General features: G+C 36.0%; 1 protein-coding gene across 1 annotated transcript in view; it reads left to right on the forward strand.

Moving 5' to 3' along the window:
- Positions 1-9,857, forward strand: part of LOC140238055 (uncharacterized) — a 64,386-nt gene extending 54,529 nt beyond the window's left edge. Inside the window, exons 9-14 of the mRNA XM_072317978.1 lie at positions 1,770-1,865; positions 2,457-2,552; positions 3,396-3,683; positions 4,684-4,779; positions 7,994-8,083; positions 9,792-9,857. Of these exons, the coding sequence (XP_072174079.1) occupies positions 1,770-1,865; positions 2,457-2,552; positions 3,396-3,683; positions 4,684-4,779; positions 7,994-8,083; positions 9,792-9,857 (732 nt within the window). The remainder of the gene's footprint in view (positions 1-1,769; positions 1,866-2,456; positions 2,553-3,395; positions 3,684-4,683; positions 4,780-7,993; positions 8,084-9,791) is intronic.
- Positions 9,858-13,664: the final 3,807 nt, after the last annotated feature.

Genomic DNA, 13,664 nt, shown 5'->3' on the forward strand with positions numbered 1-13,664 from the left:
TTCGTGCCAGAGTATTGGTCATAACATGATTTTCACACAAGGTGATCTATGTTCCAATATCTAATAACCCATATTAGGTTGTTCAATTTGACATCAATTATTATCATACCATTGGTATTTGTCCTCAATTGCTTGGTATCAAGATTCCTAATGAATTTATACAAATAGCAGATGATGTCAGATGATATTACATTACATAAGCATTTTATAAAATTTAATTTTCACATTTTTTGGCGATGAAATTTAGATTCTTGGATGTTCTTGGACTCTTTGATCTTAATGTTATTTCAAGACATTGTGGCTGTATGGTAGCAAGTTTAACTTTTAAGTCACATATTCACTATACTCTTGGTCAATATTTATTAAAAACACCCACAATTCTTTGCAACAGCAGGGTGTTCCATACTCAGTTTTTACAGACAACCTGAAAATAATGAATGCAGTGAATCACCAAAAATTCTTGATAATTTTTGTGATGGGGAAAGGCCCTAATCATGTAGTCATTTGGGATATGCCCATCATTTGGACGTTTTTTAATCAAAAAGTGTCTTGAAAGGTAGGCCCTACAGCTATACTCACATGTGTACATTCTCTTTTGTTGACCTGGTTATAACTTATTTCATAGTGTAACCTACATGACATTCAGACATAGAGTGAAATAGAGTAAAAGAAGGATTGCTAAATAATGCTAACCATGTAGCCAGAGGTGGTAAAGTGCAGGAACCTCCCAGAATGGTGGTAATAGAAACCAGGGGCAATTATTTATTTTTTTAACCCATTGATCCTTCCCAGTATATGATAGTGAATCAGTGTAGGTGTTATGACTTAATCAAGACTGTGACACAAAGACATTTTCACAGAGTGACAGAAATCAATAATAATGATAATAATAATAATAATTGCATTTATATGGCGCTTCATACTGACGTTTCTAAGCGCACTTTGCTACTCATACAAATAGATTAGAAAACACAATAACATTAACAAAATTAAGACAGGGAAACATGTGTTTCTTGTATTTAGAGAGAGTCATGATTTCATGGTTATGTTTCAAAGAGCTTTAAAGACCAGGGTTCATCTACAGAAAACAAAGATGACTCTTACTGATTATTTGTCAGGATCTCTTCTGTTGTATTATATTTTGAGCTCAGGATCTTATAGCTCTGTTGATGTGTATTTAATGATTTATTTTCTCCACTCTTTCTTTTCATTTCAGGGCAGTGGATCCAAGTTGATAGCTTTGCATTTGCCTGCAATATATCCACCTATGTTTCTTTTTCTCCTGAAACTGGCTGTGATGTTCCATTACATGTCATACATATGCTGCAATTAAAATTGATTCAATGTTTACTTTGACATACCAGTCATTTTTGGCATACATTTAGGTACATTATATATTTTTGGCATCTCTAAATACTCTTCCTATCCATTCCCAGCAATTTCAAAGTGGTATAAACAAAGGGTGAAGAAAAAGAAGAAAAAAAAAGTTTAAACCTCATTGAAGGAATCACATGATTGATTTTCATCATGTGACCATGAAAAAAAAAAAAAAGAAAGGAATGATACTACTGAATGGCAAAGAATTCTTGAACCAGTTTCAATTATGCTGACTCTCTGCTTTATGCATCTTTAAGCTGTTTCCTCTGCTGTCAGAAAACATCGGATTGCTGAGTAGGATTATTCATCTGCTGTCTCTGGTTACTTTGCACCTTATGTTTGTTTGTTTTTTTATATTTTTTTTTCTATTCTATTCTCCACAATATTTTTAGATTGTTTCTCAATCAACCGATTTCTCCAAAACGGCGAAAAGTAAAATAGGATCCCTGGACAACGCACAGCATACCCCACGAGGTGGGAATGTAAAGGTAGTCCACACTGTTCCCTGTGCAACGTCTTCATTGTAACCATTAATGGCATTTTGAAATGAGACGGCAATTTCCTCATGTTTGAAAGAACGATGGGAGAAACAAGTCAACATGTTTTTTGTTTGCAGGTACAAGCAAGGACATGAGCCTCAGTACTTGTTATGTCTGTGTCCTGTACCTACTAACTCAAATCAGGTTTCCTTCAGCAATGACAGACTTTGGGTGAAACTCATTTCCCAGTTCATAAAATTTTGCCAATGACCTTCTATGGAAGAAACAACAAAGTCTGAAGTATAAATATCATGTTTGACTGCAAGACAGTATTACGCAAAAATGATCACTGCTTGCCTAGAGATTTCCTTCCAAAAAAAAAAGAGAAAAAATCCTGCAAATGCATGCCGTGCTGTCATGTATTTTATTCTTGCACAAAAGAACAGCTGCAAAGAGAGAAAAATACAACATGGAAATGTCATTGATTAAGTATACCTGCCTTGTAGCACTAACTGTACTGTGTCTTTTGTGGTGGTGTACTCTGCCCAATACTGTACGCTTGTTTTACCCTCATGTTTTATCTACACAAATTTCTTCTAGATCGTCAATCAGTCAGCAGACTTTTCAAAGACAGCAAAGAGCAAAATAGGATCCATGGACAACGCCAAACATTCACCGGGAGGAGGAAATGTCAAGGTAGTACCTTGTTCAACCGCGACCAAATCCTTGACTTTTCTCCACAAGAACATATTCTGCTGAAATGCCACACACAGTGTTGGCAGTATATGACAAATATACTTATTTTTGTTCTCTATCCTGCTGGAAGAGATATTCATATTATGTTCCATTTCCCTGAGCATCTCCATTCTTTTCTTCATGGGAGCAACGGATACTCCTCTATAGCAAAAGAAATGCCAGAAATTATATTCTATGTTTCTTTCAGTTGTGGAGGTGCCAGAATTTTTATGATACAAAGAAAGCAGGCAATATATCTTTGGCCTCAAAGCATCTGTGTGTTCCATAAATATCTTGGACAGATGCACGAATTCTGTATGTATGCATCTTGAATTTGATTTTGATTTTGATTTCAGTTTTATGTTTCTTGAAGTGGATTACAACTTGATCTGATGAATGCTTTTCTCAGGAGCTCATTTGTGTTTAGGACAAAATGTATGCTCACATACCAGTGAACTTCCCGACACGTTTGTGAGTGAAGATTTCCATTTCTGTTTGCGAGTGTCAATACCACTTTGCATCATGTGTTTCTGCCCTAATGATGTCTGTCCTCAGAAACAAGCTCATCACTTAAGTGAGAAGGATGAAATTGATTCAAAGAGACAATTGATGCATTTATGGTTGCCAAAATTACTTCAAAAGATTCCCACATGCATGCATCCCACACATCTCTTCCAAAGATATAAGCATCAATGAAAAAAGAATGTATATATATATATATATATAGACTTTTCCATAAACTGTGTAGTTCATATAAACATGGATATATCTAAATTGTGTTTTACTTTTTTCATTGCTGTGAAGATTGAATCCAAAAAGGTAGACTTTAGCAAGAAAGTGACCTCCAAGATTGGTTCCCTGGACAACGCCTCGCACAGGGCCGGTGGCGGGAAAGTGAAGATCACTTCAGAAAAACTGGAATTCAAGGACAAGGCTGCCTCCAAGATCGGGTCCAAGGACAACATCAAGCATAAGGCTGGCGGTGGACAGGTCAGGATTGAGAACAAAAAGCTGGACTTCAAGGAAAAGGCCACTTCCAAGATTGGATCCAAGGACAATATCGAACATAAGCCTGGTGGAGGTCAAGTAAAGGTCAGTTCCTGCCAACTGCAAAAACAACAACGTCTTTTTAGCGATCTTAAAACATCCATTTTCCCTCTTTACTTTTCTGTCCAGGTAGGACATGGAGGTGCACAACTCAGAGACTGAATTAGAGCTAAACTCATTAGAAATCACATCAATAACTCAAATCAATTCAGACCAATCATTCACAATTAGTCATCATACTATCAATTTACCTTGATGTCATGATTTTGGTGTAAAGCAGGATCATCATAAATAAAATGAAACGATTCTATAGTATTTCAATACTGTTTGTTACCTTCCAAAAAACATAAATATGCCTAATTTTTCTTTGGAATCTTGATTATTACTGTACGAGCTGAAATTTTCGCGTACAGATATTTTCGCGAATTGCTACATGGAGGACATTTTCGCGCGTTGTTATTTTCGTATGTTGTTATTTTCGCGGTTCAAAGGCAATTTGCGAAATTCGCAAAAATTTCAGCTCGTACAGTACTTACAGGGATCGTACAGTTTTGGTTGAGACCTAATTTCGGACTTCTTACTTTTTTGGTGAAATAATGAGAAACCTCTTATGAAATATGAAAGAGCATGTAATTCTATGAGGAAATCAATGTTTATTTGATGAAAATTGGTTTTGAAATGGCTGAGATATCCAAAAAATAGCGATTCTAATAAAGTGTGGGGCCCACACTTTATTACGATCACTTTGTTTTACTTTGTTTTTGGATGTTTCAGTCATTCCAAACCCGATTTTCATCAAATAAACTTTGAATTCCTCTTAAAATGGTATGCTCTGTACTATATCATTAGTGTTTTCTTGGTATCTTGCAAAAAGTTAAAAGCCCAATTCTCATCTCCACCAATACTGTACCATCCCTTTAAGCTGAGAACTGTCTCAACTTGATTTTTCTCACAATGAATTAATTTGAATAATCTAGTTGTGTGACATCAACTAAAACCAATCACTTGTCTGACACCACACTATGTCTTTTTTTTTTCCCTTCAGATTCTGGATGAGAAACTAGAGTTCAAGACCAAGGCCCAAAGCAAAGTTGGCTCACTGGACAATGCAAGCCACAAGCCCGGTGGAGGAGACGTAAAGGTATTGAAGAGAAACGCTGATCCCTGTTCAAATTGACCTCAATTAATAGATAAAAATCATACAAACAAGACAGCAATAATTCTATTTCAAGCAGCCTAAAGTACTGAAATCTGTAAGTTTCAATTGATTTCATGAAACAGTGCAATCAGTAATAATCTAAGACAAACTTGGTGACAATGCATCACCTACTGGTGTGTGCACAATGTTTTACAATTTTTATTTTCAAAAGAAATAAATCTGCAATACAGTTCCACTCTGTTTGTCTTTGAAGAATCAAACTTTGATACAGAGTAAAATCAGGTTAACAGAATTGTGTGAGTTTCATCTAAAGAGTACTTTGAATTTAACAAAAAAGTGTTATTGATTATAATCCAATAACATAAAGTAATAATTGCTATCAACTCATTATTTCTCCATTAGTTTGTATGAATGTCGTTAACGATAGATAATCTATCAAATACAACCATTTCTTTTTTTCTATTGCATATCAAAAAAGGGGGAAAATTTAGTGAAAATCTGTGTACAGGCAAATGGGAGATTTTTTAGACTAGCCATCATCACCACATCTAATTTGTGGTTGCTATGGTAATATAACTGTTTCATGCAAACATTTCTTTTTTTCTATTGCATATCAAAAAAGGGGGAAAAATTAGTGAAAATCTGTGTACAGGTAAATGGGAGATTTTTTAGACTATGCCATCATCACCACATCTAATTTGTGGTTGCTATGGTAATATTACTGTTTCATGCAAACAAGTGAACCTTTATTCCAATTTGAACCAATTTCATATTTTTCTCATTTCAAGGTAAATTCTCTTTGTTTTGATGTTACTTTTGTTATCAAAGTAAACTGGAACATGGTGTTGTATTGCATTATGAAAAGAAGGAAAATTAAATTTTCTGTATGAAACTTTAAATCACTTACAGTGATTAAACAGTAACAGTGCTTGAAAGATGATGAAAACAATCCCTTTTTGAATTTGTACATCAACAAACCAAAACTTGTGACTTAAAAAGATTTTGTCAATCCTGACATTCACTGTCGTCATCACTGCAGGTATTTTAACTATCTGAATCACTGTCAACAAAAATCTACACACTGAATTTTACAAGTATGAAATTTCTTCTACCACTTTGATTACATTTCAACATTATGTATTTGAAAGTGAGAGTGAGCCTCGCTCTTACTTGAGCAAATTCATTCATTAAAAAAGACCTGCCTCTTTCACATTTACAATTAAATTAAACTTGGGTGATTCGAGTGCTGGGCCCACATGTTGTAGCCCAAACCAGAAATAAATAACATTCCAGCCCTAAAATTCATTTAACATTAAAGTGTCTTGCTTTTTGAATAGAGATATGGAACAACACTGATTATCCTAATCATGGCATAATGTTTATATCATGAACATGGGCTGCAGTGCTGAATGATGCATTATCATACAGAAATGGAAAGTTCTGGGCCCCATTTCATAAAAAGTTGATATGATAGCAACTCTTGCTGGAATGGCAATTGTCATGGTAACAACAAAAATCCAGCTTCCTGATTGGCTGTCGTAATTGGAAGTTGCCATTCCAGGAGTTGCTATTCTAACATCTTTTATGAAATGGGACCCTGGTTGGTTCAATTGCCATGTAAATATTTTCCTCTTAACCCACTGAAGACTATAGTCCTGAGTATACTCAGGCAGGTGTCTATGGGAAATGCAATACCATGTTACAGCAAAATCAGCCCGTCCTCAAAGGGTTAAAGGAAATCTTTCTAAGTGACCAGCGATACACCAACATAGACAGTCAATAAATTGTTCTGCCAGTATATGCAAGAAAAGTATTATATAATGGTGATATGGATCCTAATCAAATGATTGGCTGAGAGCAATCACATGACCAGTCTTTCATTCTGTCTAACATGCCCAGTGGGCATAAGTTTTTATTATATACCTCATATATAGAATCCTCTCATCTGATTGGTTAAAAGGGGAGTCGTGAAAAAAGCTGTGCCCCATTGTTGATCAAAATGACGTCATGATTTACTGTGCCCGGGGCACAGTTGATTAACTATGCCCTGCAACATGTTAAATAGGTTTGGAGACAGTCGCAACCCCGTACACATAGATCGCTCATATGTACCAATGATACGACCAATATGCACCAATGATACGACCGCCGCACATTCGATCAGCGTGCTGTAAAAGAGACTAGCGGTCAATGTGCCCTGTAAATAGGTTTAGAGACAGTCGCAACCCCGTACACTGTGAACACATAGATGATCACTTTATGTACGCACCAATGATACGACCGCGCCGCCGCGCTGTCGATCAGCATTGATTACGAGTGCTGTAAAAGAGACTAGAATCTATATTTTCGGTATCTATATTTCAGAATCTATATTTTCAGTATATAAAACAAATAATGACTGCTTGATATTCGGGGCACAGTTAAAAGTATGTGGGCCCTCGGTGATGTGAAAACCATAACCATGCCCTCAGCTTCGCTTCGGGCATAGTTACGGTTTTCACATCACCTTGGGCCCATGATTTTAACTGTGCCCCTCATAGCAGTCATTATTTGTATACTAGTGACTGGTACTAATGACCGGTACTAACGACCACTCAGAGATACCATTCCTGAAACACACGACTTCGTTCATGCAGTTGGCTGGCCATAATCTTGAAAAGACTTGACAAGTCCACTGTAGATGATTTGGCAATGAAATGTTAAATATGGTTGATATATGGGCAGAAATTAAATTTTCAGCCAAAACTATCTTTGGTCGAGTTGTTTCATTACCTGTTGATTTCCAGGGTAATGATCATCTCCACTCGCCTGCACTGCCTATATTTCATAATGTATTGCGTGCAGTTACGCAGTTAAAATATTAGGCCTTCTTAGCGTGGAAATGGTGCTACGGGTGTGGCTACAATTAAGTTACATTACTGAATGACATGGATCCATGTTGCCATTTTATAAAACAAATAATGCACGTTGCTTATTCGGGCCTTAGTGAAAATCATCCACCCTCTGTAACTTTTGGATGGTCCAAAGTTGCTATTGGGTGGATAATTCTTACTAACACCATCTGTATTGTGCATTATTTGTATACTTCAACCTTGCATTTCAAAGTCATAGTAGACATTTTCAACACATAGTGTGTCTTGTGTGACCAGCAATTTTACAAGAATTTTAATGCATGTCAAACCATCTCCATCATCAGATTCAAGATGAAAAACTGGAATTTAAGACAAATGCGCAGAGTAAAGTGGGCTCACTTGACAACTGTGGACCTCAGGACCCTGGCAAAAAGGTATATTATAAGTTTATGTATGCAGGTGCGATACATGATACTTGTAAATACACAACAAATGCAAACATATTATGAAATATATGTACATATATATATATATATATATATATATATATATATATATATATATATATATACATATATATATATATATATATATATATATATATATATATATATATATATAGATATAGGTGTGACGGAGGAATGACTGCTCGCAGACTTTGCAGTATGTTCACTAATAGCCTTTTATTCTCCGGAGCTTTCGACCGAGTTACCAGTCTTTTTCAAGGGCTTGGGACGTAAACACAAAAGCAGAAAAGCAACCAGTTTGCATACATTTGAACAGAATAAGGCAAAAACAAGGCAAAATAACAAAGTCAAAAGAAAATCAAAAGAAAATAAAACAGAATATAGACAGCAACATGACATTCACTACAACGGAGAGGCAATTAATCACATACACTGGCAGTGAAAATAATGGAACAGTAGTAGCAGTACAGTATAAATAAGCAATAACAGCGGTAATGATTGCAATGAAATCATTCGAAATACATATACCAACATAGCTTAAAACACACTGGTTACCTTTTAAGGCATTAGGGGTATGCCTGCTGTGTGTGGTGTCAGTGGGATGAGTGTGAGTGGTTTGCAAACGTAATGTGGGGCATGGGTGTATGCAAGGGGGGGGGGGGGGTCGGGAGGGTCGTACGACCCCCCAAATTTTCAAAAGGTCCACTTTTTGTAAAAGACATTTTTGTTTTTTGAGGGCTTTTTACCCTATATACAACAGGAAAAAAAGTGACCAGGTGGTGTTCCAGCAAATTGTCAAAAACCTCGTAGATTTCGTAACTTAGTTTTAATATGCCATACCTTATTTCTAAGCTGCACTGCCATGCCGAAAAAGTCACTTTTGTATGCACCAAATGGCCCCATTTTAAAATATAAAATTCAAAAACTCCCTACCATGGGAGGGGGGACACCCCCCCCCCCCCCACACCATCCCCCCGCTCGGTCGCTCCGCTCCCTCGCAAAGGTAAAGGTCCAAAAATTTTGATTACGACCCCCCCAGAAAAAATCCTGGATACACCCCTGTGGGGGTAGTGAAGTGTGAGGGGTGTGACTTGGAGTATTTTATAGATAGGCCCCTATAGCACAGGTAGAAAAACTATTGATCGTGAGATGATAAGTGTAACAAAGAAAAAAAAAAGGGAGCTGAATATCGCAGAACTTCCAATTCACAAAAATGGTTAACTGTTGACCATAGAGGTATTTAATGTTAGCTTCACTTTGGAGATGAAGTAAAATGTCATTCTCAGGCTTAAATATGAAACTTAGGTCAAACATTGAAAGAGTTCCAAGGCTTTTTCCATGATTGCTGCTAACCAAAACAAAAAACATAAACAAAACAAAAAGATATCAAAATCAACTGATTCAAAAGCATTCCAAGAAGCTCATGTAAGCTCCATTTAACACTGATGCACATCCCAAATATCCCTTCTCTTGAATGTCAATACATGCGGGCCTTTGAAAAGGCCAACTGGATTATTTGATATCAATATAGTCACAGATTTCAAACACATAGATTAAAGCACTCCACTCGGATTGCAATCAGAACATTGTGGATCTCAGTCTTATTAATCTATTTTATGTGGAAAACTTGTTTTTATCTATCTTGATGACTTTACAATCGTCTTAATGTCTCCAGGAATCTGATGAAGCTGAGCCACCACAAGAGAGCTTGCCACCACAAAACGAAGGGGACATTCATTGAAAAAAAAACCCATCATCAATACTTCAACCCAAATGCCATCTCCAAAACAAGTACCGACAGCTTTCAGAGAAATTGCGTTCATCAAATTTCTCACCCCCATTGTCCATAAGTGTGTACATATGTATTTTGTAGGGTCTGTATGTAATCGTTAGTGTATTTCAGGTGTAAATAAGTATACAAAAGAAAAACTGCCTGTCAATGTTCTTGTTTCAAAATGCAAGCAAAATATATATACTGAGGCCTCTCGTGTTCAGCAAGAGGAAAACTTATTCACGCAAAGTCACTGAAAACCTGGGATTATTGCAATAAAATAAAATGGTATTATGTTATTGACCTTTGCGTATATTTACAAAGAGATTGCATAGGATAAGTTAGTGGTCTGCAACTGAACTGGGGTCCTGGATACAGTGTAAGTCAGAATTATATCCAAGGTATTGGATGGTGTTTCATAAAGCCTTATAATCATCCTTGTCCCTTCATGGAGTATGTTGCTCCCTATGGTAATTGTATTACAGGCATTGAATACACATTTGTAGTACTACATACCTAGTCTTACATCAGTATCTAAATATGTGACGAATTATCAGTGAAGATGTGCAAAAAAGAAGATAATTGTAGAAATCATATGCAAGGAAGTGAATCATATCTATTAAACCAAGTTTCACTTTGCTGTCAAAATCTTCACATTCTAAGGGTCATTTAAGTGCATCTGTTTGTGCATACTATGTCAGTGGGTGTCTATTTGTTTCTCTTAAGGATGTAAAAAATGTATGTGTTATTTATCAGTCTGCTGACTTCTGATGTGAATGTTAGTGCAGTTGTTGCTTGAATACAAGTGACATAAGGAATGAAATTGTGACTATACACAACACACTCTGCCGTTTCTGGTGTAATGGCTGACACATTGCTCAATTAGTACTTCTGTGACAGCTTGTGATGTATGGCATGTCTAGATGTCATGAGAAATAATGCTTGGCACTGATATCAGCTGAATACCCCTCTGATTAGTATCCAAGGAGAGATACTGTATATGAGGTTGGCCTGGTTTACTGAGGGATTTTCTACCAAGCTAGCGTGCACAGCTAATTGCTGGTTTATAACATGTACAAGTGGCAACAAATGCAGATTGTGCAAATACTTTGAAAAAAAGAAAGAAAGAAAGAAAAATATAACAGATACCCATGTCAAAAACAAAAAAAAAAAGCAGCTCTCATTTCAATGAAATTGACCCATATGTCTTTGACTGTGTCGGAAGGCTTTATTAGGAACAAATAGATATGATGGTCTGTCATTATTAGGAAAAAGCAAGAAATATGTCGGTATTTATGTTTGCAACAGCGTATATAGCTACCAATGGGCTGTATCATATGATTTGTAATGAATGCATTAATAGCCAGTAAGAATCACGTATTGGCATATCAATGGTAAACAGGCAGTAAATAGCTGACCAGTGGGAAAAATATTCTGCCAGCTGTAGTTGCAACCATAGCAATGCGAAAGTGTTCGAGGTTTCTATACACTGCAAGATGTCATTAAAAAGCTGGTGTAAATAACAAGGAGAAAAGTTTGAAAAAGAGAAGTCAGAAAGCAAGATGACTGTGAAATTACACTGAATATCACTGACATTTACCAAGGAACCCCAGTTCAGTGCATCAGTATATTCTGCACTATTCTGCACGGCAAATATAGGGAAAAAAGACCAATCAACTGATTTCAGAACTGCAAGTATATTGTAGCATTTGAGGGTTGAAATACCTTTCTCTTATTTGATATTGATAGAATCAAGATATAGCATAAGACATTTGCAGCTTTATTAGCATAAGTGATAGTCACATTCTGTGAGGAATTCACTATTAGTAGCATACTTGATCTATCCTTATACTGTTTATGATGTATATGCAAGCACAGGTTGTCATTTTCCTTGCATAAGTTAAGCATTTTATGTCAAATACCGGTACCTAACAAGTGATTTTAGTAGTTTTCACTTAACATATATATCTACTTTGCTGAACCTTTGGTGAAGTAGTTAATGTGTGGAGTTAACATGTTCATTCCTCTCGAGACGAGGGAGAAAGAATCAGATATCTTGTGCTTTGACATAAATGTGAACGATGCAATGCTGTGCTGTCTTGGATGTCATAGCGTCTCATGCAATGATACATACAAAAACATTTTCATAGATTTCTTGTATGCAATGATATCTGGCAAACATGATGCAGAATGCCATATATTCCTATAGTGCTTTGCCTGTATGTATTTATCATTTTGAATATCTGACTCAACATCTTACATGATCTGTATGCATGTCAACATAACTACCATGTTTATTTTTACAGTGCAAAACATCGTATTGGCAGTCGTTACTTTATTGCCCATTTTATATATGAATTGTGAATCACACATTAAAAATACAATCATTTTAGAGCAGTATTGATATTTGTCCAACATTCTCTATACAGGAGTAGTGGCAGTTTCCTTTGTGAACAAAACAAATAGGCCATCCTAACATATCATTCTCTCAGATTATATTGCCGCCAAGTTTACAAATACATGTATACTGGTGACACAATTTCATAATCGTAAGTAAGCTGGTCTCAAACATACATCAAGATATTGTGATATTTTACCAGTTTTCTCTTGGATTGGCACTCAAATTATAACACGACACACAGTTATCAGCTGGTTTGCCATGTTCTACAACAGAATATGATTAAGATATCTCAGAATATCTGTTAATTATTAATGTAAATACTACATTTGTGAAGCTCCAACAATGTTGGGGTTTGTTCCTGCTTGGATGGTTGCTGTGTTATGTTGAAACTCGATGCATGGGTACTTCAAACTCTGTAAACTCTCAGTGAATATCCTTTTGTAGACATTGTCAGTATTGCCAATCTGTATACAAGTAAGGCTCTGTCAAGCATATTAAGCGACTTTTCATATTCAAAGTAGCAAATTAGCAACATATTACGTACCAGGATATGCATAATTTTTTTAAACGAAGGACAAAAAAAGTGAAAAGCATAAGTGATAACAGGCAAAATATTTTAGCTTTCTAAGTGGATTTCTTCTTGTTCTCTAAAAATCATTCATGATATGAGATGTCTGGGACATCTTTTGAATAAAGTTGCTTGTAAAATAGCCATTCTTGTTAGGGCTGATGCTGAATCAGGTAAAAATGAAAAGGAAAAAAGAAAATGTGTGATAAGGCAGTTACATGTGAGGAAAGTATGTATTAAACCATGTGTATTGCCATACACAATGGTCATTGGTCTTCTCAGCTATCGCTGTTAATTCTCTGAAATGAAATGTTCCGTACCTATGAAAAAATGCATTCACTTCTGTTCATGTTCTTCTAAAGCCGTAGCACTGCCCAAGTACTGACTGCAGATGTGTAGATCACTTGAAAGACGCAAATATTGGAAATCATGTGCTAAAAAGAAATAGAAAAATCTTGGAGCATTTTCAAATATTACATGGCGTAGCTTAGAAAGACGAAAAGTTATCATTTACGTTTGCAAAAAAAAAAGTATGTGTGTCTGTTGGAGCATGTACAAGTAACTGTCTTACAAATATAACAGTTTCCTCTGTGTTTTCAGTCTCATGAATAGCTCCATCTAACTACCAACTTTGACGTGTATCTAAGGGGATACATATGCCTCTCATTCTGTACAAATCAGTATTCTTGGCTATTTAGACCACTAACAATGACCAACTGAAATCAAGATTCATGCCCTTATCAGCGAATAATAAATTTGGAATGCCATGGTCAGTTGGTCTAAAATTTGTTAATTATCTGAACTTTGC

The sequence above is a fragment of the Diadema setosum genome, chromosome 14 (genome assembly GCF_964275005.1).
Source record: "Diadema setosum chromosome 14, eeDiaSeto1, whole genome shotgun sequence".
NCBI classification, from domain to species: Eukaryota; Metazoa; Echinodermata; class Echinoidea; order Diadematoida; family Diadematidae; genus Diadema; species Diadema setosum.